General features: G+C 45.4%; 1 protein-coding gene and 1 non-coding gene across 3 annotated transcripts in view; one reads left to right on the top strand and one right to left on the bottom strand.

The window, feature by feature from the left end:
* Nucleotides 1-2,471: 2,471 nt before the first annotated feature.
* The window catches only part of GRHL2 (grainyhead like transcription factor 2), a 163,721-nt gene continuing 140,575 nt past the window's right edge, over nucleotides 2,472-25,617 (bottom strand). The window contains exons 13-16 of one of the 2 annotated variants that reach the window (XM_032610589.1): nucleotides 18,905-18,999; nucleotides 16,616-16,701; nucleotides 7,611-7,675; nucleotides 2,472-5,522 (exon numbers count right to left, since the gene is read on the bottom strand). In XM_032610589.1, coding sequence (XP_032466480.1) covers nucleotides 5,408-5,522; nucleotides 7,611-7,675; nucleotides 16,616-16,701; nucleotides 18,905-18,999 — 361 coding nt within the window. In that variant the 3' untranslated portion in view covers nucleotides 2,472-5,407. The remainder of the gene's footprint in view (nucleotides 5,523-7,610; nucleotides 7,676-16,615; nucleotides 16,702-18,904; nucleotides 19,000-25,617) is intronic. The other variant, XM_032610590.1, reaches the window with a different exon arrangement.
* On the top strand, nucleotides 8,312-8,418 carry LOC116742810. Its single transcript, XR_004346590.1, has one exon. It is a non-coding gene; the product is annotated as a U6 spliceosomal RNA (small nuclear RNA).

The raw sequence follows: 25,617 nt of genomic DNA, 5'->3' as shown, positions 1-25,617 counted from the left end.
GCCTGAGGCTCCTATTTTCAGGGTACTGTCCCAACCCAGCTCTGGACCCCCTGACAGCCTAGTTCAGGCATGGGGGGCGGGGCAGGCATAGGCCAGGTGAGGAAGAATCTGCCTGTTTTCTCAGTCGAGGCAGGGGGAGATCACGAGAGCTCCCTTTGGAAGAAATGGAGATGCTTCACGCAGGCCTCTCTTATCTTTGTCAGGAGTATTCTTTCACTTTCCTGAAATTTTCTTTTTTTTTTTTTTTTTTTTTTTTTTTAAGGTGGCTGAAGAAACAAAAGAAAGAAAATTGAGCCCAGTATTTTCCAAGGCAGTAGAGTATCAGTCAGATCCACCTAAAGTAGAAAGATTGTTGCAGAGTGAAAAGATGTCCACGCCAAGGGTCTAACCAATGGTATATTCATTGCAAATAGATTTCTCTACACTTGAATGATGACCACATGTCCAGGGCTCAGGTAGGTCCTGGGCATTTGCTGCCCTGGGTGTTAATGTGCCATTGACCCTCAGAGATACAGGGGCTCAGACACTCGAGTTGGCAGCCTTCCTAAAGTGAGATTAGCGTTTGGTGACCTCTCATCACATTGTGAAAGTCTAAGGGTAAGAGGAGATTGTATGCCTTAGGACTGGGGTGACTGCTGAGCCCTGGCTCTCCCAGAGTGAACCCCTATCCCGGTGCTGACGATGCCAGGCTGTTATCACTGGGCACATCGCAGCCTCTGAGGATGGGCTGCATCTAATGTGCCTCTTATTCCCCAGCACCAGGCACGATGCCCGGTCCATAGTAACTGAGCTGAGCTGGCATAGCGGTGAAGGCAAGAGCTGGTACTGGACCCTGTGGCCCTGACAGCTTTACCTACCCGGAGTCCCAGTACAGGGAGGTGGGGGTGGGGCGGTGTGTGGCACACATGGGGAGCAGAGTTCACAGCAGGACTGTGGCTGCCATGGGTCAAGGGAGGACTGCCTCAGGGTAGAAGTGGAGACCAGTGCATGCCCGGCAGGACGTCCTCGGGCCTGTGGGGAATACATTCAGACCTCCTACTGAGACTGCGGAACACGGATCGTGGCAAAGAGGCCTTTGGCCCATTTCTAATCCCAGGATCTCTCCAGAAGCCTCCTCAACGAGCACTTCTCCTGACCTCTTTGCTGCCCACTGGTCCAAGCACGGAGGCTGCTGAGGATGCCAAGGGGGTCAAAGTTGGTCAGAGAAAGCTTTCCCTAGGCGAATTTTTAGCCAAGATTTGAAAGCTGTGGACGTGGACAGACAGACAGGTGGAAGAACATAGAAGCGCTCCTTGTTTGGAACAGAGAGGCTCTCGGGAGCTAATCGTGGAGGATGGCTGAAGGAGTGTGCGTGGCCACTGAGGAAATGCCGAGAAGTACTGGGATTTGAATACAGAGTGAAGTAAGTCAGAAAGAGAAAAACAAATACCGTATGCTAACACATACATATGGAATCTAAGAAAAAAAAAACAAAACAGTCATGAAGAACCTAGGGGTAAGAGGACACAGGAAGGGGGAAGGGTAAGCTGTGACAAAGTGAGAGAGTGGCATGGACATATATACACTACCAAACGTAAAATAGGTAGCTAGTGGGAAGCAGCCGCATAGCAGAGGGAGATCAGCTCGGTGCTTTGTGACCACCTAGAGGGGTGGGTGGGAGGGAGGGAGATGCAAGAGGGAAGAGATATGGGGACATATGTATATGTATAACTGATTCACTGTGCTATAAAGCAGAAACTAACACACCATTGTAAAGCAATTATACTCCGATAAAGATGTTAAAAAAAAGGAAACCCTTCAGCAGAAGCATGTGCTTGGCCCTACAGGGCTTCTTCAGATGAGCCATGTGGCTGTAAGGTTGGAATTGTCCATGGAAAAGAGGAACAAGGGGTCAGGGATACTTACTTTCTCCCTCCCATATTCAGTTTCCCAGTGATCAAAGTTTGTTCCATGGGAATTAGCACACCACACTTAAAAAAAAAAAAAAAAAAAAAATACTGGGATTTGAGCTGACAGATACTAGCGAGGCTGTGGGTTCCAGGGCAAGAGACTGTCATGATGAGGTTGGCGTTTCAGCCACGTGGTTTTAGTCTCTGTGGAGAGGTGGGTGAGATGAACTAAGGGACGGGAAAGCTCTGGTGGTACATTTAAGTGGTGGTGAGGGAGCTGGGCGTGAGGAAGGCAAATGCAGATGGACAGAGCCTACTCCCTGCCCTGGGAACTGGAAGAATAGCCATGCTGGTGGCCTGTCACGATCACACCAAAGGCCTCGTGATGTCTTCAGCCCTCTTCTCATTTAACCTTGGGGTTGGGCACAACAAAGCAACCAGAAGAGGAAACGTCTGCTTGTTGGAGCCCAGGACCTGAGGTGCCCAAGGGGAGCCTAGAACCTTCCGCGCTCACACAGAGGCTTCTTTCCAGTCAGGCAAAGAGCCCCAATACCAACCTCACCGAGAACATCAGACATTCGAGTTGTTAGGAATATTTATTTTTTTCTTCTTAAAAATGTACAAAAAATAAAATAACTGTATTTATAGTTTATAGATTCCCCCTCTCCCATTTACAAAACTATTAAGTTACATTTGCCTTTTTTTTTTTTTTTTTAACACGAGAGCAAATTGTCCATCTAGCAGTCTTCCTTGCTTGTCTTTAAGAAAGGGCTGTTCATAGAATTTGGCACAAGCCCTCTGCTTCTGTTGCATTTGCGTAATTTTAAATAAGAAGGAAAATAAGTGTTTGATTCAGTTCATGCTTCTTAAGTTTCTGGGCTGGGGACGTGCCTTAGTCTTTTAGGATCCAATTCCAAGATGATACCCGACTGCATTTTTCTGTTGGACCCAATTCCTAAACACCCATAAAGTCTAAGCAATTTGGGTAAGTATAAGAAAAATACTTGTTTCACATGTCCCTCGTCTTACGTGAATTTTTTCTTTAAAGCTTATTTATTAAGGGACATAAAAAGAAGAGGAGGCAAGTTTTCCTATCTCTCTGGAGTGTTTTTCTCGGACAATTTTGCTCATCAAAGCTCTGCTGATATACATAGTGAAGGCCACATCGAAGCTAAGCCATGGGCACACTGAGAACGCAGAGGGGACATGGTAAGATGGGGACGGATCAAATGAGAGGGGACACTGCACCACCCTTTGCTGGCACTGACCTCATATGCTTTGTTCTGGCAGTGGTCACCGCGATCACTGCCCAGGGACCTGGGACAAAGGCAAAAGCCTCTTTGATTCATCTTCTGCCTAGGGCAGGATTAGCCAACATTTTTTTCCACAGAGGCTGGAGAGAGAAGGCTTGGTAACCCGTATCAGATTGCCAAAGATTTTCTCTTTCTCCTATTCTGGAGTGCTGTGCCCCGGCCCAGTGGTATTCGCCATTACATCTGCCGATCACGTCTGGAACCAGCCCTCAGGCAAGGAGCATGGGAGGCGCATTGTACATCATGCACTCCCAACAATGAGCCCCATTAGTACCCAGGAGGGTCCCCAAGATGCCAGTCCAGGGCATGGCAGTCACAGAGTGGAGGAGGAGGCGACAGACTGGAGCAGAGGTGAATCCAGGATGTAACCTTTGGCACCACGGAGAGGGTGATGTGTCCAGAAGACACGGAAAGGTGCCTGCTCACCACACCCAGAGATCTTCCTAGGCTCTGCACCTGCCCACCATTCCATGCAAGTCCTCTGCAGCCTCCAGGACAAACAGCTGGACTGGAGGCAGCCCTTCTGTCCAGCTCTGGGCCTCAGGGGCAATGGGGTGGGAGGGCAGGGAGCCCTTGAAGAGAAAGCCCCCAGGTAAGACATCAAAGTGCTTTACAACCAAATGGGTCCTTACAGAGAACCTGTCCTAGTCCTGGGACCTTGGGTGGAGGGTGTGCTCGCTAGTAGAAAGCTAGCGCTTCAACCCACAAAGGTGAACACAGACCCCTAGACCACGTTCCTGTCCCCTCAAAGAGAGCTGTGGCCTGGACGGTCCATGACATCGTGATCGTTTGCGGAAGCATTTCTTTTCATCTGCTACAGCACCCAGCAGAAGGGCAAACCACCTCTCCGTCCTCCTCTGGACGCTGCTTTCCGAAGAGCCAGGGCTCTCGGGGCATCCTCGCTTGCTCCCTCCACATCCAGCATCTGGGAGCAGAGGCGGCAGAGCCCGGCCTCTCCCGTGCCGGCTGAGCCCCAGGAGGCCGCCGTGGCCTGGAGACTCAGAGCTGAACTGTCGGCCTCGCTCTCGGGACCACAGTTGGGCTTTAAGGGGGCCACTTGTGATGAAGGACGTGCTTGTAAACTGCGAGGCACTCACAGTGGCCAGGATCCTCACGATAGCCAAGGAGTTCTGCAGCGGGCCCAAGAGACGCGGCCCTAGTGGCAACCCCCCTGCGGTCTCTCCAGAAAGTTCAGGCGGTGCTGACACCAAAGCGGGAGGAGCTGGGGCCTCAGACAATCTCACCTTTGCCACGACACAGCTCAGAAGGAGGGTCAGGCAAAGCGCATCGCCGTGAGATAAACTCAGTGGCCTCCGGGGCGAGCAGTGCCCGTGGAAGGGGAACAGGGCGCCCTCTGCGGACAGGGACCGAGGCCCACGCATGCCCACGGGAGTAGCTGTCTCGGCGCCCACCGCAGTCACCCGACACCCCGAAGGCCACTTCCGTCGCCCAGCGCGTCTCCTGAACAGCACAGAGGCAGAAGCCTCTTGGAGAAAGCAGGGTCTCCAGGTATGTGCCTCCCCCGGCCAGTGGCAGTAAACATGCCCACATAGCACAGGTAGAATATATTATTGCCATATTATAAACACTATGTACACGGGTAGCCAGGCACACCTTCTAGGTTACTTACTAATTACACAGTGGCTGAATGTCTTCCTGTACACGGCCTGCTGGCCACTCACCGGGAACCCCTGGGGGTATCGGCGAGATGACCGTCCCCGAGCAGCCTGAAGGTTTCTCACCAGGAAGGGGCGTCCACCTCTCCCCCGACCTCTGATGAAGGAAATGGCTCGTTCTGTCCGTCCACTCAGGAGACGTAAGGAGGCGAGACGGCAGGGGCGAGCATCCTCAGGCCCTTCGGGATGAATGGATTGAAGGGGAGGGCTCTGGACAGTGGCACCTGGAGCCGGCAGTGACCTGCAGAGCCCTGGCGGGCCTGGGCCCTGGGCTCCGTAGAAAGGTGGACAATAAATAAGGATCCAACAGGCGCAAGGCCCTTTCCCGAGGCGCTTGGGCTGCGGCTCCATGGCAGGAGCCGGCGGGTGGACCAAACGCACGGACCAAACACGGGGCTTCGGGCCTCGGCCCGCTCCCCAGCGCGGTCGTGTAACAGCAGTTGTGAGATGGGCTGGGTGGGTCTGCAGGGCCCGGGCTTCCGGCTGCCCTGGGGAGAAAGGCCCTGAGGGCTGCTGCCCGGAGCAGGGCTCAGATCTCCATGAGCGTGATCTTGAAGCCCTCCACCGTGCTCTCCATGTTGAGGATGAAGGTGTCCTCATTCGAGTAGTGCTCGATGATGTTGTCGTCCATGTTCACCAGGATCCTGCCGGGGATGGGGGAACAGAGGTGCCGTGACCAAGGCGCTCGGTGCAAGGGCAGGCTCCCGGCTGGGGGCTCCCTCAGCCACGCTTTTGCAAGGGAGGCCAGGGAGGGGGGCGGGGGCTGGAGGGGAGAGGAGACAGGCAGGGAGAGAGGCTCCCACTCTGCAGCAGGCCCCAAACTGGCCCCCAGAAGCCACTTTGAGGAAAGCAAAACCTCGCTTTCTCAGAACTAACTCCTTTATGAAACAGGATTTCAGAGCTCATTCAACCCAAACCTTCTGCTTTCTAGATTGGTAAAGTACAGCCCAGAAGTTAACAGAGCCTGAAATCACAAAGTTAGCTATTGACAGGGCCAGGTCCCCGAACTATTTTCATTAAACCATATTGCCTCTTGAAAATGCATTTTAAAAAAGTACTCCACACTTAGGAGAAGAGGAAGATAAACAAGAGCTGCAGGTACCCTTCCTCAAGCATGTAGTGTGTTCCAGTGTTTTGGAGACCTTGTGTTCAGTCCTCAGGGCAACCTTGAAGGCAGGTGCGGTCATCACCACTTTGCAGATGAGAAACCTGAGCTCAGCAAGGTGAGATCGAGTCCCCAGGTTCACTCAGCTGCTTCACTGCTGAGCTAGGTTTTGAAACTGGCTTTGCCTCACTCTGAAGTTCATACTTTGACCACATGTGACCTACTCCTTGGTTAACCATCTGTGTTGGGCTTGGTTTTAAGAAAACCAACAACTTCCAGGGCCTGTCTGTGATTTAGAAGCCCTTTAACCAATCCCCTTCTCTGAAGTCAGACAGATCTTGTTTTGAGAACTGACTCTCATTTTACAGCTATGTGTCATCAGGCAAGTTGTTTAGCCTTTCCGCAAAAATAAGAATAACAACGCTGCTTTAGACAGTTGTTGTCAGGATTAAAGTATTTAGCCCAGGGCCTGAGACGGGGCTCAGTGGAAGTGAAATGTTACCATCAGCATGTGCATCGACACTGAGGGTTTCTGCTCAACGTGAGACCGTGAGACACCGCTCAAATCTCACCGGCGAAGGAATACCCTCGGCCTCTTGCACTGACTTTGGAAAGAACTGTAACGTGCATTTTAGTGAGCTTTTCAACCAGGGCTCAAGTGGAAAGGGTTTCCTGCTTGGCTCCAAATTAACCGAGAGACCGCATCACTCAAAACGCCTGAGTATCCCAGATAATCAACTTCCTTTACGAAAGAGGCCCAGAGAGGAGTTTAAAGACCTATTTTCTGCTTTTTGTAAGAAGATAGCTCCAGAAGCTGACTCTAATGGAGACCCTCTCCTGGCACTAAATCCAGCTCCGTGGCAACTGAACTTGGAGCCTCATACACAGGAGGCCCTGGGAGGGCTGGAGACAGCAGATGGGCGAGCTAAACACTAGGGCTTTGGAGCCACGGACCTGGGTTAAATCTGCGCCTCACCTACTGAACATGAGACTTTGGGCAAGTTGCTTAGCCTCCATCAGCAATAAATTATGGATAAGAATCTACCTCACTGAGTGGTGAGGGATAATAGAACAATACACATAAAGCACTTAGCAGGGGACCCAGGACCTAGTGAGCACCAGATAAATGAGAGCTGTTGTTCTTAACAGTGAGAACAAGCAGGTCCAGTAATCATTTCGATCATTATGTTAGTAATGACCTCGGAAGAATCCTCTATGCCCTGAATCCTTTGTATTTCTACCGTGCTGCCCTGAAACCAGCCCCAAGGGCAGCACGCGATTCCCTATAAACTCTGCTCTCTGCAGAAGGGCGACCTTGCCACTGTCCCCAGGGCCACTCTCACCACTTCCAGACCCCTCTATTCTACCCACTAATCCTGTCATTGGAGGGGGGCATCTCAGCTGACGTCATGACAATGCACTCTCACCCCCCGCTCTCTCTCATTAAAGGTCTTCAAAATGCGTGGCACACGTAAGCTGCTCAGCACGCCTTTGGAAGGATGACAAATTTTTATAAAAGGCAGACAACAGAACTAACGAAAGACAGGCACCATCTTGTTTTTTTTTTAAAGGCACTGTATAGACATATCTGATTGGGAAATCAATTTAAGTTCCGTTTCTTTCTTACCCTTTTTTGCTTTTCTTGTAAAGCTTTGTTATCTTTTCCACGGGCAGCCCGTATTTCTCAGATATCTGCAACCAATAACAAAAAGGCAGGTGAGTGTGGAAGGGGGGAGCCAAGCGGAGACGAGAGAAAATTCCAACTTCACTGTCCTGGAAATGTTTCTGGGTGCCAGTGGTCTTCACTCATGAGTCAGACTCAAAAAGACTTATTTCTTTGGACAAACCATAAATCAGTCAACAAAAAATTCACCCACAGGAGAATTTAATCTATGATGAAGGTGTCATTTCAGGTCAGTCAGAAAAAGATGGACTCTAATCATGATTTTGGATTAAATAGGTAGCCATATAGAAAAAAATCAACAAGTTAAGTCAGATCCCTTCTCCACGACTTCCATCAAAATAAATATCACCAAAGATTTACAGGGAAAAGATGAAACCATGCAAGAAGAAACCATGAATCAATTCTTTGTACAGATATCATCTTTAAGTAAGGAAGATGCCAAGCAAGCTATGAAACCTGAAGAAAAAAGGCCAAAATGTAGATAAAGCAGCATAAAATGAAAAATACCAGTATAGGCAAAACCACCCAAAAAGCTGAGGACAAACAATACACTGGGAAACATTTTTGCAGCACAAATGACAGACATGGAACTAAACTTTCTTAAGTTAGAAAGAACACCTCCAAATTAAAAAAAAAGGACTAACATGCTCCCTTTGGCAGCACATGTACTAAAATTGGAACGATATAGAGAAGATGAGCATGGACCCTGCACATGGATAACGTGCAAGTTCGTGAATTGGTCCATATTCTTTAATACAAATGAATGTATTTACAAAACAGAAACAGACTCAAACAGACACAGAAAACAAACTTAGGTTACCAAAGGGGAAAGGGGGGAGGGAGGGATAAATTAGGAGTCTGGGATTAACAGATACACACTACTGTATATAAAACAGATAATCAATAGGACCTACTGTATCGCACAGGGAACTATATTCAATACCTTACAATAACCTATAATGGAAGATAATCTGAAAAAATATATACGTATAACTGAATCACTTTGCTGTACACCTGAAACTAACGTAATACTGTAAATCAACCGTGCTTCAATTAAAAGAAAAAGACTAACAATTCAATGGGGAAAGGAAGGCAACAACATAAAGAAGTAATTCACAGAAAAAATACAATAGGACAATAAGCAAATAAGAAAATGCACCACCTCACTATTAATTAAAAATTCAAATTAAAACAACAGCAGGATACTACCTTTAATCTATGAGACTAACAAAAACTGAAGAATTGATAATACAGTGCCAGCCAAAGGATAAGAAACAGCAACTCTCATAGCCCACAGACAGGAGAGCAACAAGCTCAACCTTTCTGGAGGGAAATCTGGCAGAAGCTATTGAAATTTAAAAGGCATATATCTTTTTTTTTTTTTTTTTTTTTTTTTTTTTATAAATTTATTTATTTTACTTATTTTTTTGGTTGAGTCGGGTCTTCGTTGCTGCGCGTGGGCCTTCTCTGGTTGCGGCGAGCAGGCTTCTCATTGCGGTAGCCTCTCCCGCCGCAGAGCACGGGCTCCAGGTGCGCCGGCTTCAGTAGTTGTGGCTCTCAGGCTCAGTAGTTGTGGCTCACGGGCTCTAGAGCACAGGCTCAGTAGTTGTGGCTCACAGGCTCAGCCGCTCTGTGGCATGTGGGATCTTCCTGGACCAGGGCCCGAACCCGTGCCCCCCGCACTGGCAGGCAGATTCCCAACCACTGCGCCACCAGGGAAGTCCCGGCATATATCTTTTGACCCAAATAGTCCACATCTAGTAATTTGGTGTACAGAAATACACTCAGATGTATGCAAAGCTCTTCAAAGCATCACTGTTCATAACACAGATAACTGTGTATAACAAACATTCATTAAGCACATTTTGATATTTGCACAGTTGAAAACCACGACGTCATGCAATCATTAAAAGAAATGCAGGACGCCTATATGAGAAAAATGTCCTTAACATACTAAGTGAAAAAACACAAATTGCAAAACACTGTATATAGTGTAATCCCACTTGTATTTTTTTTAAAAAATATATGTAAGTAAATAGAAAATATCTGAAAGACCCACCAATCTATTAACAGTGGCTACCCTGGAAGAATGGACAGAAACAAGGAGATTCTTTTTCTTTTCACATTGTACAATTCTGTACTATTTATTTTTACAGTGACCATGATCCAGTTTTATAAATATAAAACTATAAAGTAATATAATAATAGTTTAGAGATGGATTCTGGAGACACCTACCCAAAATGCTTTTTCTCTCCCAAATCCAATCCACCCACCTCTTGTGAGCCCAGTGGCTGGCAGGGCTCACAAACAGCTAGGGCAGGTGAGGTTTGGGACTTGGATTACTGGGCAGTCTAGCAGGGCCTAGGAAAAGAAGCCAAAGAGCCCTGGGACAAAGGTGGGATAGGTTTGGCTCCTGGGAAGAGCTTATTCTCCAGAGAATCGGATTCCCACCCATCCATCCCTTACACTGCACAGGAAGAACTCCCACCCCCTCCCCCAAGCTCCAAAGGAGCAGAACAGGTGGGCCGAGGAATGAGACAGCAAAGGTAGACTGGGAAACAGGTGGCCTGCCTGTCGCACATCACTGCTCCGTCACTGATGGAACTGCCTCATGGCCATACTGGAGCCCAAATGAGCCCAGCACATAAAATAACATGGCCTGTGGGCAGCAAAGAAAATGGACAGAACTTAATGTGGACGGCATCTGTGTGAACAGAACATAAAAGAGCACTTATGAAGACTGCTGTACAGCACACAAGTATAAAATTCTGATCTAAACATATGATTATTGAACTAAAAAATCTGTAAAGGTCAATAAATGAATTGAGGGCCAGGTGGTCGATCCAGCAAACCAATCGGCGTTAGGAAAGATCGACTAGAAAAATCATTTCAAGTGCAGAGCAAAGACACATAGCATAAATGGAAATCATGAAGGGAAAAAAAAGAGAGGTTTGACGAATAGAGACAGCCATACCTGATGTGACTATATCCAAAGTCCCAGACAGAGAAAAAGGAGCAAATGGAGAAGAGGAAACAATTAGACAAATAACAGGAAAGACCCATGTTTTTAGATAGGAGGGGTATCCTGAATCCCAGGAAGGAGCAATGAGAAAAGACCCATGCATCTGGCCACTCTGAAAAGTGCCAGATCTCCAAGGGTAATGAAAATACAACATCCTGGAACCTCCCGGACAGAAAGTACAAGTTACCAAAAAAAGAAAAGAAAAAGAATGAACCTGGCTTCAGTCTTCTCATCTGTAGCACTAGAAACCAAACCGGAATAACCCCTACAGACTACTGAAAAAAGGGACTTTACCCCAAGAATTCTGTACACCAACAAGCTCTCCCTCACTTCTCAGGTTAAAGAATGGCATGTAAGAAACGCATTTCACCCAGATATTCCATCTGAGGAAAATACTCACAAAAGAACTCTAGCTAAACTGAATATGCATCAAAACAAAGACTTCAGCAAAGCAAAGGGGGAAGAAAACAAGCAATCAGTGTTGTACCATAAATATATATATACGTATACACACACACACAGACAGACTATACATACTCTCTATATAACTACAGATTTATAGTTATATCCATATATAATGTATATACATATAGATATATATGGTCCGTATATAGATATATAGAGTTCTAGGTATGTATAACTACCTATATATAGTTAAATGGACTGGGAATGTGAAATAAGTGTTAAATAAGGATTCTTGAAGTAAAAAGAACATAATGGAATCACAGAGCAATAAGGAGAAGAGACTGAAACAATTTAGGGAAAGTAAAGAAAAGATGAAAAAGTGACTTAATCCAACTGCAAAACTAAAGAGAAAGAGGAAACTACAAAGTAAAATAAATAAAAGCCAAAACATTTATCGTTGTGAGTTGCTTGGCCTGCAAGCGTTGGGTTTTGAACTTTGGTTGGTGTCATTTGGAACTTCTTTTTAAAATGAAATGGAAAAATAAAGTGTGTTCCTTTTTCGACTCAACATCAGCAAGTTCATATCTCTTAGTCCCCCTTTTCTGAAAGAGAGGTGAATCTGATTCTTGGTTCTTCTCTTTTCAGGGGTTTGACTCCCAGTTTTTCCCAAAGCATGAACGCATATACCTCAGCTCACAGATAAGTTGATAACAGTCAGGAAATTTGCATAAACCTGCATATCTGCCGGAAGTTATGGCAGCAGCCAGCATTCACTGAGTGCTTACTAAGTGCTTAGCATGTCAGCACAGGGAGTTCTGCATCTATTAACTCACTCAATTCTCACATCGTTGCAACAGAATAGGTGTTTTTAGGAGACCTGTTTCTCGGGCAAGGAAACTCAGGCTTAACACCCAGTAAGTAATCAGGGTCCCTCAGCTAGGAAGTGGCAGAGACAGGATTTAAAAGGTAACAGTCTGGCAGTCTGGTTTCAGATTCTAAGCTCATAGAGAAAAGGGGCATATGATGGGCCTGTCTGAAGCAGGGCTCATGGACCCCATCCAGTACCAAGAAGCAACTGGCAGAGTTGACACGGGCATCAGGCTGCCGAGGGCAACGGTCTCCAGGAGGACAAAGCCCTGCCCTCTGTGCAGTTGGCAAAGGCAAAGGCAGAGGCAGCTGGATAAAATGCCACCCTGACACGGCGTCCTCTGCCTCCACGCCAGGCAAGGAAGTGGGCTTTGCCAAATCCAGAAGCCTGGAAAGAAGTGAGACCGTGCAGGATAGCATGTGGAGGAAGCTGGCCATCTGTCGGGAGATTACGGAAGGAATCCTTCTGCCCAGGAGCTGGATGGTGTCACCACAACACTCCCCTTCCGTGTGCGTGGCAAGCACACGCTTCGTGATAGTTCTCAGAGCGGGGGCATTAGGACTGCTTGGTTTTTTCTTTGTGTTTTTCAAGTAGTCTGGACTGCTCGTATATGTCCATCATTTTTAAAAGCTCATGATCAATATTTTTAAGGACCCCCTAAGACTTCCTTGATGCCCAAGAGGATCCTAGGTCTTGGACATATCTCATCAGTGTGTTACTGGCTAGCTGATGATCTGGAACTTTTAGACTTTTACTTTGTGGAGAGTTCTCTTTGCCCAGAAACCTCAGATATGTGACAGGCAGAACTAGAGATTTCCATTGGTTTTCACCAATGTAGGACTCTGTCTGCCTGCTCTAGAGGCATCCAACACAGCTGCCAGCTCTGGAGGCCGATGACTTTGATGTGGAGTTATAAACTGTTCAATGTGGGCTCCAAGGTGCACTTTTGAAAAAGGGGTAGCTCTTGCTTATAAATACTTCCTAGGTGGCTACATCTGACCTGTCAATAGAATTGGGGAGGACAGGCCTGCATCTCCATGCATGAATGACTCAGCTGCATAGAAGGGGGTGCTACCGGGGCCACGAGCCACCTTTTTTCCCTGTGCACCCAGCCAGCTTCACCAAGGGAGAACACCCTTCTCTAGCCCCTTTGGCTTGAGGGAATCTCAATCTGCCTCTCCACCCCATAGCACTTACAGCCGTCTACTACATACATATATATATATATATATATATATATATATATATATATATATATATTCATTTATACAGTGTTTTTGTATTTAAAATTTTATTTATTTTTATGGCTGCATTGGGTCTTCGTTGCTGCACGCGGGCTTTCTCTAGTTGTGGCGAGCGGGGGCTACTCTTTGTTGCGGTGTGCAGGCTTCTCATTGCGGTGGCCTCTCTTGTTGGGGAGCACGGGCTCTAGGCATGCGGGCTTCAGTAGTTGCAACACACGGGCTCAGTAGTTGTGGCACATGGGCCCTAGAGCACGTGGGCTTCAGTAGTTGTGGCGCGTAGGCTCAGCAGTTGTGGCTTGCAGACTCTAGAGCACAGGCTCAGTAGTTGTGGCGCACGGGCTTAGTTGCTCCGTGGCATGTGGGATCTTCCCAGACTAGGGATTTAACCTGTGTCCCCTGCATTGGCAGGCGAATTCTCAACCACTGTGCCACCAGGGAACTCCCTATATACAGTGTTTCTATGTGCTACTTTAAACACCTTGTATAGGAACTCATTTAATCCTCGAAAACAACCCTACATCTGATTTTATCAGTATCTATCTTCATAATAATATCCCATATTATTATTACTCTCATTTCTGAAACGATGAACCTGGGGTACAGAGAGGTTGAGTAACTTGCCTAGGGTCACACTACTCTGAAGTGTCAGAGCTAGGATTTGAACCCTGACTGTGTGGGATCAACCATCATACACACTACTTCTTGCCTGATGGCTTACTATTGCCTAAGCTTCTTTCCTTTAGTTGTTGTGAGCTGTGACTTGGAATGGTTATTCTTCTTGTACTAACTTTTCATGTGTGGACGTCTCCCTAAGTGGACTTAAGTTGCTCAAGGGCTTAAGCTGGCTCTGCCACTCTGTGGAGCTCAGGAAACCCCACATCTGTAAATGACGGTGATGACATCTGACCTGCCAAGTTCACAGGGATATAGTGAAGCTCAAGTGAAGCAATGCATGTGAAATACATGCCACCCATAGCACTTGGCATGGTGGTACATACACAGTGGATGCTCAATTCAGTCAACAAATATATATGCTCAAACACCTGGGGATACACAGAAGACAGCAAGAGACAAAGCCCCTGTTCTCATGAACTTTACATTCTACTGGGGAAGAGAGAAACAAAAAAGCAGAGTTAACTCAGGGATTGTTTGGGTGGAAGTGAAGGTGACATTTAACCCCACTGTGATCCAGCGAGACCACAGCTACAGAACACTTGTAGAACTAGCCAGATGTCACAAACAGGAAAGGAAGACACCAAGGAAAAAGGCGTAATGAATCAGTTCAGAATTGGTCTAGGTCAGTTGTTCTCACACCTGGCTGATCTCAGAATACCCTGAAGAACTGTTAAAAATACAGATTCCTGGGCTGCCCTGGGGGCGCAGTGGTTGAGAGTCCGCCTGCCGATGCAGGGGACACGGGTTCGTGCCCCAGTCCGGGAGGATCCCACATGCCGCAGAGCAGCTGGGCCCGTGAGCCATGGCCGCTGAGCCTGCGCGTCCGGAGCCTGTGCTCCGCAACGGGAGAGGCCACAACAGTGAGAGGCCCGCGTACCGCAAAAAAAAAAAACCCCAAAAAATGCAGATTCCTGCTGCTCCACTGCCCTCCCCCACCTCCACTTCAGCAGAACGGGAATCTGGGGTTGAGGACTGGGAATATGCATTCAAAACAGCTGCTAAAGTAATTTCAGCTTCACCACCATCCTAGGTAAGTCAGTTTCAGTAATATGATCTTAAAGGCCAGATTAAAGGTATGAAATTTGTTCAAAGGGCTTCTGTAGCTCATAAATCAATCTTCCAGTCATTTTAGGGTCACTTTAAAAAATCCTAGTTAATTTGAAGAGAGATAGATGATACCTTTTGTCGTGTTCATTTCTGTTTTTGTTTTCCCTTTATGGGGTTGGGGGCAGATTCAGTAACAACAAACTCCATGCCAATGACAGATCCTGAGAACAGAAGAGATGACCAAACCCTCCAGCCAAGTGTTTCTTAGAGGGTGGTCCTCCGTGCCCTGCTCTGAATTGCCTAACAATGCCAACCACATTGGTAACATTCTTGTGCTTTTTAAAAAAAATTTCAGGTGAACAAATAATTTTTTTACATATCATATGAATTCCCCACTTAAACCATTTAAAGTGTACAATTCGGTAGCATTTAGTACATTCACGATGTTCTGTGTGGTTCCAGGACAATTCATCACCCCAAAAGGAAGCTCACTAAGTAGACTTTCCTCATTCGCTTTTCCCCCAACTCCTGGCAACAACTAATCTGCTTTCTGTCTCAACGGATTTGCCTGTTCTTGATATTTCCTATAAATTGTATGGTTATACAATGTGACCTTACGTGTCTGGCTAGCAATTCCACTCCTCAGTATACACCCCAAAGAATTGAAAACGAGTATTCAAACAAACACCCGTACCTGGATGTTCTTTGCAGCACTATTCACAATAGCCAAAGGGTGGGTGGGGGGGGGGCGGAAATCCAAATGTCCATCAACGGGTGAATGGAAAAACGAAATGTGGTATATCCATACAATGAAATATTATTCAGCCATAGAAAAGAATGAAGTACTGATTTATACTGCAACATAGATGAACCTCAAAAACATTAGGCAAAGTGAAAGAAATCATCCACAAAAGACAACGCAGTGTATGATTCCACTTATAGTCACTGTCCTACACATTTTCACATATTACTCTATAGCCCAATACGCTGTTTCAATGCAGCAGTTTTCCAGACCAACAAAAATTCTAGACTGTCCCTTGCCAGTCCTGCTGTCTTCATCACCACAAAAACCCTGGATCTTCTACAACATAGCTGTACAGGGGAGTCAGATATCATTTTCAATGTAGAGTCATATTCAGATGGATAATACATGGATAAAACATAAAATAACCTCCTGAGCCCAGGTTGGGTAACGCTAGACTAAACGGGATGAAAAGGGAGGGAGAGATTTCAGAATCTTACTTAAATCATTTTATAACTCTGCAATTTATATTTTTTTCTTAACCAAAAGAGGTCATATTTTATTTTGGATTACACTATCGCAGCTGGCAAGACACTTCCTAATCGTCTTTGTTCTGTATAGACTTGGAAGTTAAACGTATCTAATTTGGTTTCATGCAAAGAGACAAATGGAAACTCACAGTTTAAACTTTCTCTGTGGCATCTGACTCTGATTAGCCTTAAACTGACAGGGAATTGGCAGTTTTACAAAGTTTCCTTCTCCTTAAGATGCTAATAATAAGCCAGACAGGGTGGAAATCAGTGTCCCCATAAATCTCTGCTTTTTCTTTTTCCTTGAGAAAGCTCATTCCAGGGCCATCTCGAAGGCTGCATTTTAAGAAATGGATTTCAGCTCAGGAGACTACATGCCGGTTTCTCGGAGGCTGAAGGGGGTTCATTGCTTACCGCTTCCATCAGGCCCCTCACGGTGGGGGATTTCAACATCAAGGCGTCAAACACATCGTCTGTCTCCTTCCTCACGTACAAAAGCACTGAAAGAGAAGGGATGGGAAGCCGTGACTGTGGAGCCCACGCAGCTGCCCCAGAAGACTGCTTCCCACCAGTGGCTGTTACAGATGAACATTCTGTAACTTCTTCCTGTAACCCCCAACAGAAAAATGTAATTTCCAGCAGGCTGACCCTAAGGAAACCCCAAACCATGTTCTATTGGGTTAGCCAAAAAGTTCGAACCACCCGAACGAACTTTTGGGCCAGCCCAATATTTAAATGAGGGCCGCTTCCATTGGATTTACAGACCTCTTCTTGGAAAAATCATTGTCTTTAAAATAGTGTGGCTGCTACTTCTGCTGTAGGAGCCCCTGGAATGGGTTAAAGGGGGCATGGCAGCAGGTTGATGGGCTGCAGTGCCACCATCTCCTGCTGGGCTTGTTGATAGCCACACCTGCATGCTGGGCTTACAGCTCACCCCCAGGGCCTGCCCAGAGAGGCAGCTCTCATTAACTGTGTATCTGTGGATAGCAATCACTCCGCTAACATAGCAGTAACCATTATCAGGCATCCCAGAGCTTGTACAGACAAAGGCAACCGACTCCCATGACTTTGAGAGAGCCACCCTGAGAAGTGGCTACAAAGGCAAAACAAATAACGGCATTGGTGATAATTACAGTCATTCTCTGTCCTGGAGAACTTTTAATAAACAACGGGCACTGTCACTGACCCTGACTCCTTGTGCCTCTCAAAGCCCAGCTCAGCGTAGGAGCTCCAGGCGAGGGGCTCAGTAACTCCACTGTCCTTTTCCAAAGAAAAGCCACTCCTGGGAGAAGGAGTTCTCTATTGCTGGAAGGCTGCAGTGCCCTCATGTGTCCCTATGACTGAGATGTTTCAAAGGCCGTAACTTTGCATTTTGTCACAGCAATTCCTGATGGCAATTTTTGTGCAGACTTCGCAACCTCAAAATATCTGAAAAACACAAGCTTTGGACCAGCCAGCATGTACTAAATATGGATGTAAGCTACTATTACTTTGGCCCGTGTGATCCTTGATTTCCATATAACATTGCCCTCATTCTAAAGGATGAGATATAAAAGGCATGCAGGAATGGAGCTCAAAATGCACTCGAATATTTGACGGTGAGCCTGTGAAGTCGGAAAACCCTTTATAGGTTTAAATATTACTACTGTAATTAACACTACTCAGGTGTTTACACTCTGAATTCTGAAATGCTCATTACTCATTCACAATTATGATAATATTCCTTAACTAGATCCAGGCCTAAAAATAAAACTAATAATTATATTAGTGAAGATGGAGTGCTTACTATGTACTGGGCACTTGAGTTTGGTGTTTTACATACATTAACTCATCAAGCCTCCCTCTGTGACGTAGGTACTCTTGTCACCCCATTTTACAAGTGAGGACTCCAAGGTGCAGAGGACCTTCCCAAGGTCACGTGACTCGATGTGGCTGAGGGAGGCTACACAGGGGATGCTCTCGACCATTATGCAAATTCCATTTCAACAAATAGGAAAAAAAAAAAATTCTCAGTAACAAAAACCTCAAGCCTGTGCAGATGGTGGACGTACGGTAACCTGACTCATTAAAAGTCCAGTGCTGTAAGCAGAAGGTCTCTGGAAGCTCTTGGTGTTGGCTACAGCAGGATGTGGGGAGAAAAGCCACCACCTCCCCTTTCCCCTTACTCCCAGGAGGGACAGTGAGTCAGCACAGCATCGAGCTGCTGAGCAAGACACTGACAGGCCTGTGCTTCGTTTCTTATTCTCTCGGTGAAGCGGGATAAGATCCCTGACTGAGAGAAAATGAGTAAGTTGTGATGTCACAGAAAACAGGTTCCCTGACTTGTACTGTGATTAATCGTTTGCGTCTGTTGAAGGTTTCCCAGCTGCTGATGCTTATGAGAGGGTATTGTCAAACACAGCACGAGTTTCTCTTTAACCTTATATCTCACTGCTGGATGAGTCAGTACATTCACTACATTTCCCTAAAGGTAAAGGAAAGAATCAGTGCCCAGGAAGAATAAATGTTTGCTTAGGGTGTTTAAAAAGATAAGGTTTAAAGCAAAGGAGAAGACCGTGGAATTCCTGGGTCAATAAAAGCATCCCCAGGCTAGCGCGGAACCACAGGGACATGGGCCGGGCTGGGGGCTCTTCTCAGTGACATGTCCCCACCAGCATTCCTAATTGGAGCAACACCGGGGAAGGGCCTCAACGGGAACGGTACCTCGCTTCATCCCTTCTTCCTTCATCTGCTTAGAAGGTGCTGGACCAAACTCCTCTTCCATGGGCCTGAACATCCGTTTCACAAGGACACTGCTGCTAGAAAAGGTGAGGAGAAAGTGTTAATTAAGGAAGGCACCCGGGGTGCCAACACAAAGGTGTATGGATGTGTCAGTCCCTATCTTTTCCCTTTGTTTACGCCATCCCTTATCACAACTGGATCCACACACCAACCTCCTGCGTCCCCCTCACAGGTCCCAAGTCTGCATATGGGGCAGAACACACATGCCAATATCTTTCATGCATGGCCCTGAGACATCCTCCTTGCTGCTGAACATGGATCCACCGAGGTGAGACCTCTGGGTTTTACCCATTCCGTTCTGCACCTAACCCCCCTTCCTGCTCAGAAGACCAGGGCTGGGGATGCGGGCCTGAGCCCTGTGTTTGTGTGGTCTGCAAGTTACACAGCCCGTCCCACCTAGCTAGGGCCTGGGTGTCCTGCACTTTCTCGCCAGCCCCGAGGGCACAGCGTGACCTCTGGAAATGGCACAGGCCTGCCTCGCTGGTTCTAAGTTATGAGGCTGCCCTCGGTTCCTGCTGTTCCACAACTCCATCAGCTTGGAACAGAGGAGACTGCAGTGGCTGAGGTTCCCTAGACCCGGCCCTTCCTTCCTCATGGGAGAGGGTTTAGGTCCCCCTTCCTGAGGGCCCACGGGCCCCCAACTGGCCAGTTCTGGTGGCTCTGCATTTCCTCCCAAAGTCTCTGTCTTTCTGGGCACTCTAGGGAAGGGAGGGCTGTTCCAGAGGAAGGAAATTAGAAGAACATATTGTCACTGAGGAGAAGTCATTGCCGCTGAGTGTCCCCTCAAACTCATATGCTGAAACCCTAACCCCCAGGAGGATGGTATTCAGAGGTCCGGGCATTGAGTGGTAATTAGGCCCTGAGGGTGGAGCCTCCATGATGGGAGTGTCTTTATAAGAAAGGGACACCCTCTCTCTTTCTGCCATGTGAGGACACAGCAAGAGGATGGTGATCTGCAGGCCAGAAAAGGGTCCTCACCAGACACCGACCATACTGGCACCCTGATCTCAGACTTCCAGCCTCCAGAACTTTGAAAAATACATTTCTGTTATTTAAGCCACCCAGTTTATGGTATTTTGTTATAGCAGCCCAAACTGACTAAAACACTGAGAAAATGCCCCTGCATGGACTCTTACGGTCCTTTAAGCCCTCAAGAGAGCAGGTGTAGGTTTTTAGAAGACTTTAATCTCTCTGGGGATTCCTGGAACCAGGCACATGAAGCAATGCCAGATAGGCAGTTCAGCAGAATTGTTAAAACCTGAGATCTGGGTCCAGACTACCTTGGTTTAAACCCCTGCTTTGCAGACTCACAGACACAGAAAACAAACTTATGGTTACCAAAGGGGAAAGGGCGGGAGGGATAAATTAGGAGCTTGGGATTAAAATATATGCACTACTCTATATAATATAGATAACCAAAAAGAACCTACTGTATAGCACAAAGAACTGTACTCAATATCTTATTGTAATAACCCATAACCTATAACGTAAAAGAATCTGAATTATATGTATAACTGAATCACTTTGCTGTACACCTGAAACTAACACAACACAGTAAGCCAACTATATTTCAATTAAAAATTTAAAAAATAAACCCCTGCTCTGCAATCTGCTAGCTACGGAAACATGGACAAATTCTTCAACTGCCCTGAGCCAACAGCCTCTTTAAAAGGAGGCTGTTGAGAGGATTAAATGAATTCAACATAATGTAAATTCAAACTCACAAAGTTGCCTGATACATTGTAAGTACTATAGAAGTGTTAGTTAGAGATGATGATGTTCATGGTGATCATGATAATTAAAGTTGGAGAGATCTGAGGAAGAGACATACGGGGAAGAGTACATAAGGCAGACAGTTTGAAAGAGCTCAAAGTTTCCATTCACTATCAGATAGCAAACAGTCCAAACTACCACTTTGGCCCAGTTTAAGGGCTAAAGTTGGAAAAGCTTCCTGCATCAGAGACTGACATTATATCAATCCCAAGCTTCCAAGATAATACAAAACCCTGCTCCGGGGCTTCCCTGGTGGCGCAGTGGTTGAGAGTCCGCCTGCCGATGCAGGGGGCACGGGTTCGTGCCCCGGTCTGGGAAGATCCCACATGCCGCGGAGCGGCTGGGCCCGTGAGCCATGGCCGCTGAGCCTGCGCGTCCGGAGCCTGTGCTCCGCGACGGGAGAGACCACAACAGTGAGAGGCCAGTGTACCGCAAACAAACAAACAAAAAAACCTGCTCCAAAGCCAAGTCCCTCTTGGCATCATTGTCATTAAGAAGTTCTTTTTATCAATTCTCAACTGGAGCTAATGGTGGGGTCCAGTGGTAGAAAGAACACATGGTATAAAACTGTGGACAGTCCAGAAAGTACTTCTATTAATTCTAATAGTTTAAAGTATTACACCAACAAGGCTTTAAATTACCACCTTCTACTCTAGGTGGTCCAAAATTATGTTTATGAGCCCTTAATAAGACCAGGCTTTTCATCAAAGCACTTTACATCTCCTTGGTCAATTAAGCCTCATGAACACTCTGTGAGCCAGCAGCACAAGGACCAATCTTATCCCTATTTCGGTGATGACCAAACTAAGGCTCAGGGCGTTATGTGTCTTATGCAGGGCAACGCAGCTAAAAAAGTGAAACAGGCTGTTGAGAGAACCCAGCTGAGGAACAACCTCATGATAAAGTACTCGATAAATCTGAGATGATGATGAGTGAGGGTATGAGAAATGATATTCAGAGTCAGCATTCTATTTTATTCCATAGTAAGTCAAACTATGGAAATAGCCAGAAGAAAAACTCAAACTCAAGTCCCAGCTGAAGGTGGTAATAGGTTTTTAGAGCACTGTTCCCTCTATCTTTCCCTCACTTTTCTTTAAAACCATAAAAGCGGGTCATATTATTCTGTCATGTCTTGGAGCTGGACTGACCATGACCCTGGGAGCAGAAGATTAAAAATCTATTGACATTGCTGTCAATGACCAGTAGGTTAATAATGGGTAAATAGCCTGAAACATCACCAGACACTCTTTCATGCTGTGTTAGGGTTCCTAAACTAGGGATTTTCTTTCTCTCAAGAAAGACTTATTTACATTTTTCCAGGTCTGTTGACTTTTGACAGCACCCCATTCTGAGCATGACAAACTTTGCCATTAAAATAACATCTTGGATAAACCACATTTCTCCTGGGAGTTCAGAAATGTTTTTTCACACTTTCAAATCTATAAACCCAGTAGGAGTCAATAAGCTTGTGTGGTCTGAACTCAATGGTTTCATTTCTTCTTAAAGCAAGGTGAGAAAAGAAGGGCAGAAATGACTGCCCAATTGATAGAAAGAGTAAGGATTTCAGGTCTCCTATTGTCCTGTTCAATTACACTGGCTTGTAGCACAAAAGGACAAGAACAAGGAGAAGGTGCTTTCTTTGACATCAATCTCCATCCCGTGGGCACAACATGTTAACATGTAGAGGGACTCCAGGTCCAGCAACATATGAAATCATTGCTTTGTGGGGTCAATGTCAGGGAAAGCAAGTCCCTGAGGTGTAAACAAAGGATGGCTAAGTTTCATCAGAAGAAAAACTGGGAAGGTGTTTGGATCTGAAGCCTGCCTCTGGACATACTTGGCAATGTTGAGCCCTACCTATCAGGCTGAACCACACTAGGCATCAGTACCTAGGTGAGGAGGTACCAAAATAAAGCATGGAAAGGAGGTGCAGGCACCATGGAGACAATAGTTTATCTAGTTCACAACTCTGCTTATGGCCTGTGTAGGCTGATGACCACGTCTGCCCTAAATAAATTAACATCCTTACCCGTTGTTAGCCTCAGAAAAGAGGAGGTGCTCTTATGTTCAAGTCCTCACAAAGTCTTTCACATTATGGAGTAGAATCTCAATTAGTTTATTTTCAACAATAAATCACTCTGGGGAAGAACCTATCATCCCCAAATGACTTTAATCAATGCTAGTTCAGGGTCTTGATAAAAGTTCATCTGATACACTCAGTAAACACAAACCAAAATCAACAAGCAAACCCCACATATGTTTATAATTATGGTAGTTAAGAGCTTACAATTGAAAGTAGTAAATAACTAGGTCAGTAGGCCCCAGAAGGATCATTTTAAGAGGAAATACAGATATTTCTGTTTCTGGCTAAGATGTTGTATCTTGTGGCAAACCAAGCAATGTTCCAGCCAAGAACAATGTAAGTAACTGTAAATATATATATATATATATATATATATATATATATATATATATATATATGTATATATTTAATCTTATTGAAGGTATTGGACACTACTGTTGAGTCAGCCAGAACCTGAGAGCTGAGATCTCAGAGGAGAAAAATGCGAGAGGTGAGCTGATAGTCAATGGGCCACCTTCCTCTCGAAGCATTTGCCATTTCTCAGCTGGGAGTAGAGGATGGTGATCTCAGCAGAGGCACATACTTAATGGCAGAGAAGTCTGCACAGCTTTTGGCAATCTTACGGTGTTAGAGAAACAGAAATTGGTGTTTAGGGCTGCAAAGCTATTCAGGACTAATAGGAAAACTTCCAGAGAGTAGAGAAGCGCAGAGAAGTAAGCCAGACACTGCAGTATTCCTTCCCAGTTACTTGCCAAGTTTTTAAGCTGCACAGGATAAGAGAGTAAGAAGTTAAGCAGAAAGCCCTTGAAACTCATAGAGGAGACTTGGGTAGTCTCCCCATGCTAAGGAGACAAAAATTGAACTTCAAGCTCCATGAAGGAAAAAGACCCATAGAAAGTCCCTCAAAGGTACAATCTATGCGATAGGATGAATGAGAGGTCATCTGAGGTTAAAATAAACTGCAACCCAGCTTTGGGTCAGTTCTGTCCCTGACTCAGTTATGGTGATCTGTTAACTAAGGCTACATACCAGAGGATAGGGAAAACCTTCATAAGGAAAAATATGGTCATCCAGATCCTCCGTAATTTTTATGTATATTGTTCATCATTCAATGATTATCAAATATTAAACAGGACCAAGGGAAAAACATACAATAGAAACAGACCCAGATAACATACTTATAGCACAGTTATTATTATGTTCATGAAAATAAACGACAAGACATTTAGAACTGAAGTTCATTAAAATAAACCAATTAAGTGGAAGTCCTAGAACTAAAAAGTGCAATAATTGAAATTAATAACTCAATAGATGGGTTTAGTATATTGAACCTAGCAGAAGAGAGGATTTGAGAGTTAGGTCAATAGAAAATATCCAGGCTGGAGCATGGAGTAAAGAAGACGGACAGTTTAGAAAAGAACATAAAAAACATAGGGACAGAATAAAAAACTCTAATACACATTTAGAGTCTCAAAGGAGTGGGGAGAGAACAGGGAAGAGCACTATTTGAAGAGATAACAGCCAAGAATGTCCCAAAACTGATGAAAGACATCAACCCACAGATTCAATGAGTGGTATAAAATACCAAGCAGGGGGAAAAAGAAAGTACAAAGAAAACCCACACGTAGAAACATCATAAAAAATTTGAAAACCTGAGAGGAAGAGAAAAATTTTAAAGCAGTCTTTCCCAAATGAAAGAAAAAAGAAAGGGAGGAAGGAAGGAAGGATGGAAGGAAGGAAGGGAAGAAAGAAAAGATTACATTTTAAATAGCAACAATAAGACAGCTGACTTCTCAACAAAAAATGATGGAAACCAAAACTGAAAGAAAGTAACTGCCAACTTGGAATTTGATACCTAACAGAAATACCCTAGAAAAGCGATTACAAAATAAAAGCATTTACAACAAATAAACAAATATGAGAGAATTCTTTGCCAAAAGTTCCACAACAGAAGAATTATTAAACAGAATTCTTCTGGCAATAGGAAAAGGATCCCATGTATAACAATCACTTTGCTATACACTAGGAATTAACACAACATTGTAAATCAACTATACTTCAATTTAAAAAAAAAAAAAATAGGAAAAGGATCCCAAAGAGAAACAGAGAAATAAAGGAAGGAATGAAGAGCAACAGAGAGGGCAAATGTTGGTTAAATTTATAAAAGAAGGCAAAGCTTAGTTCTAAGAGTCTTCAGTTCAAATCTTCTAATTTGCAAAATGGCTAACTAGTATACAAGCAAGAATAACTGGTACTAATGTAAGAAACTGATAAAAATCTGCCAGTCTGAGGGATGGTAAACATGATTTTCATTTCCTTAAATATTTTCTAAAAATCTTCCTTGTATATCTGATGCAGATTTGAGTATTATTGGGTGGATTTTTTAACTGCAATATCTAACAGTAAAAATAAAAATACATCAATTGAAAAGGGGGTGGGCCTGGAAATTCCCCAGTGGTCCAGTGGTTAAAACGGTGCTTTCACTGCCGTGGGCCTGGGTTCAATCCCTGGTCAGGGAACTAAGATCCCACATGCTGAGCAGTGTGGCCAAAAAAAAAAAAAAAAAAGAAAGAAAAGGGGGTGGGCTTCTTACAAGTGCATGTGAATCAATAATTATCTTGAAATGAAAGGTTTGATTAAAAACAGACATGAGGATGCCCAAATTTGCCAAGAATCCCTGTGCCCCAAATGCAGTGCAGAAGCCACAGAGCTGCTAGACTTGAGGGGACCTCACAATAGACTGGAACGGGGGACACCTCTGTGGGGACCAGTGTGGACA

The sequence above is a fragment of the Phocoena sinus genome, chromosome 17 (genome assembly GCF_008692025.1).
Source record: "Phocoena sinus isolate mPhoSin1 chromosome 17, mPhoSin1.pri, whole genome shotgun sequence".
NCBI classification, from domain to species: Eukaryota; Metazoa; Chordata; class Mammalia; order Artiodactyla; family Phocoenidae; genus Phocoena; species Phocoena sinus.
Note: the sequence above shows the minus strand (reverse complement) of the source record. Positions and strands in the feature narration are given on the sequence as shown.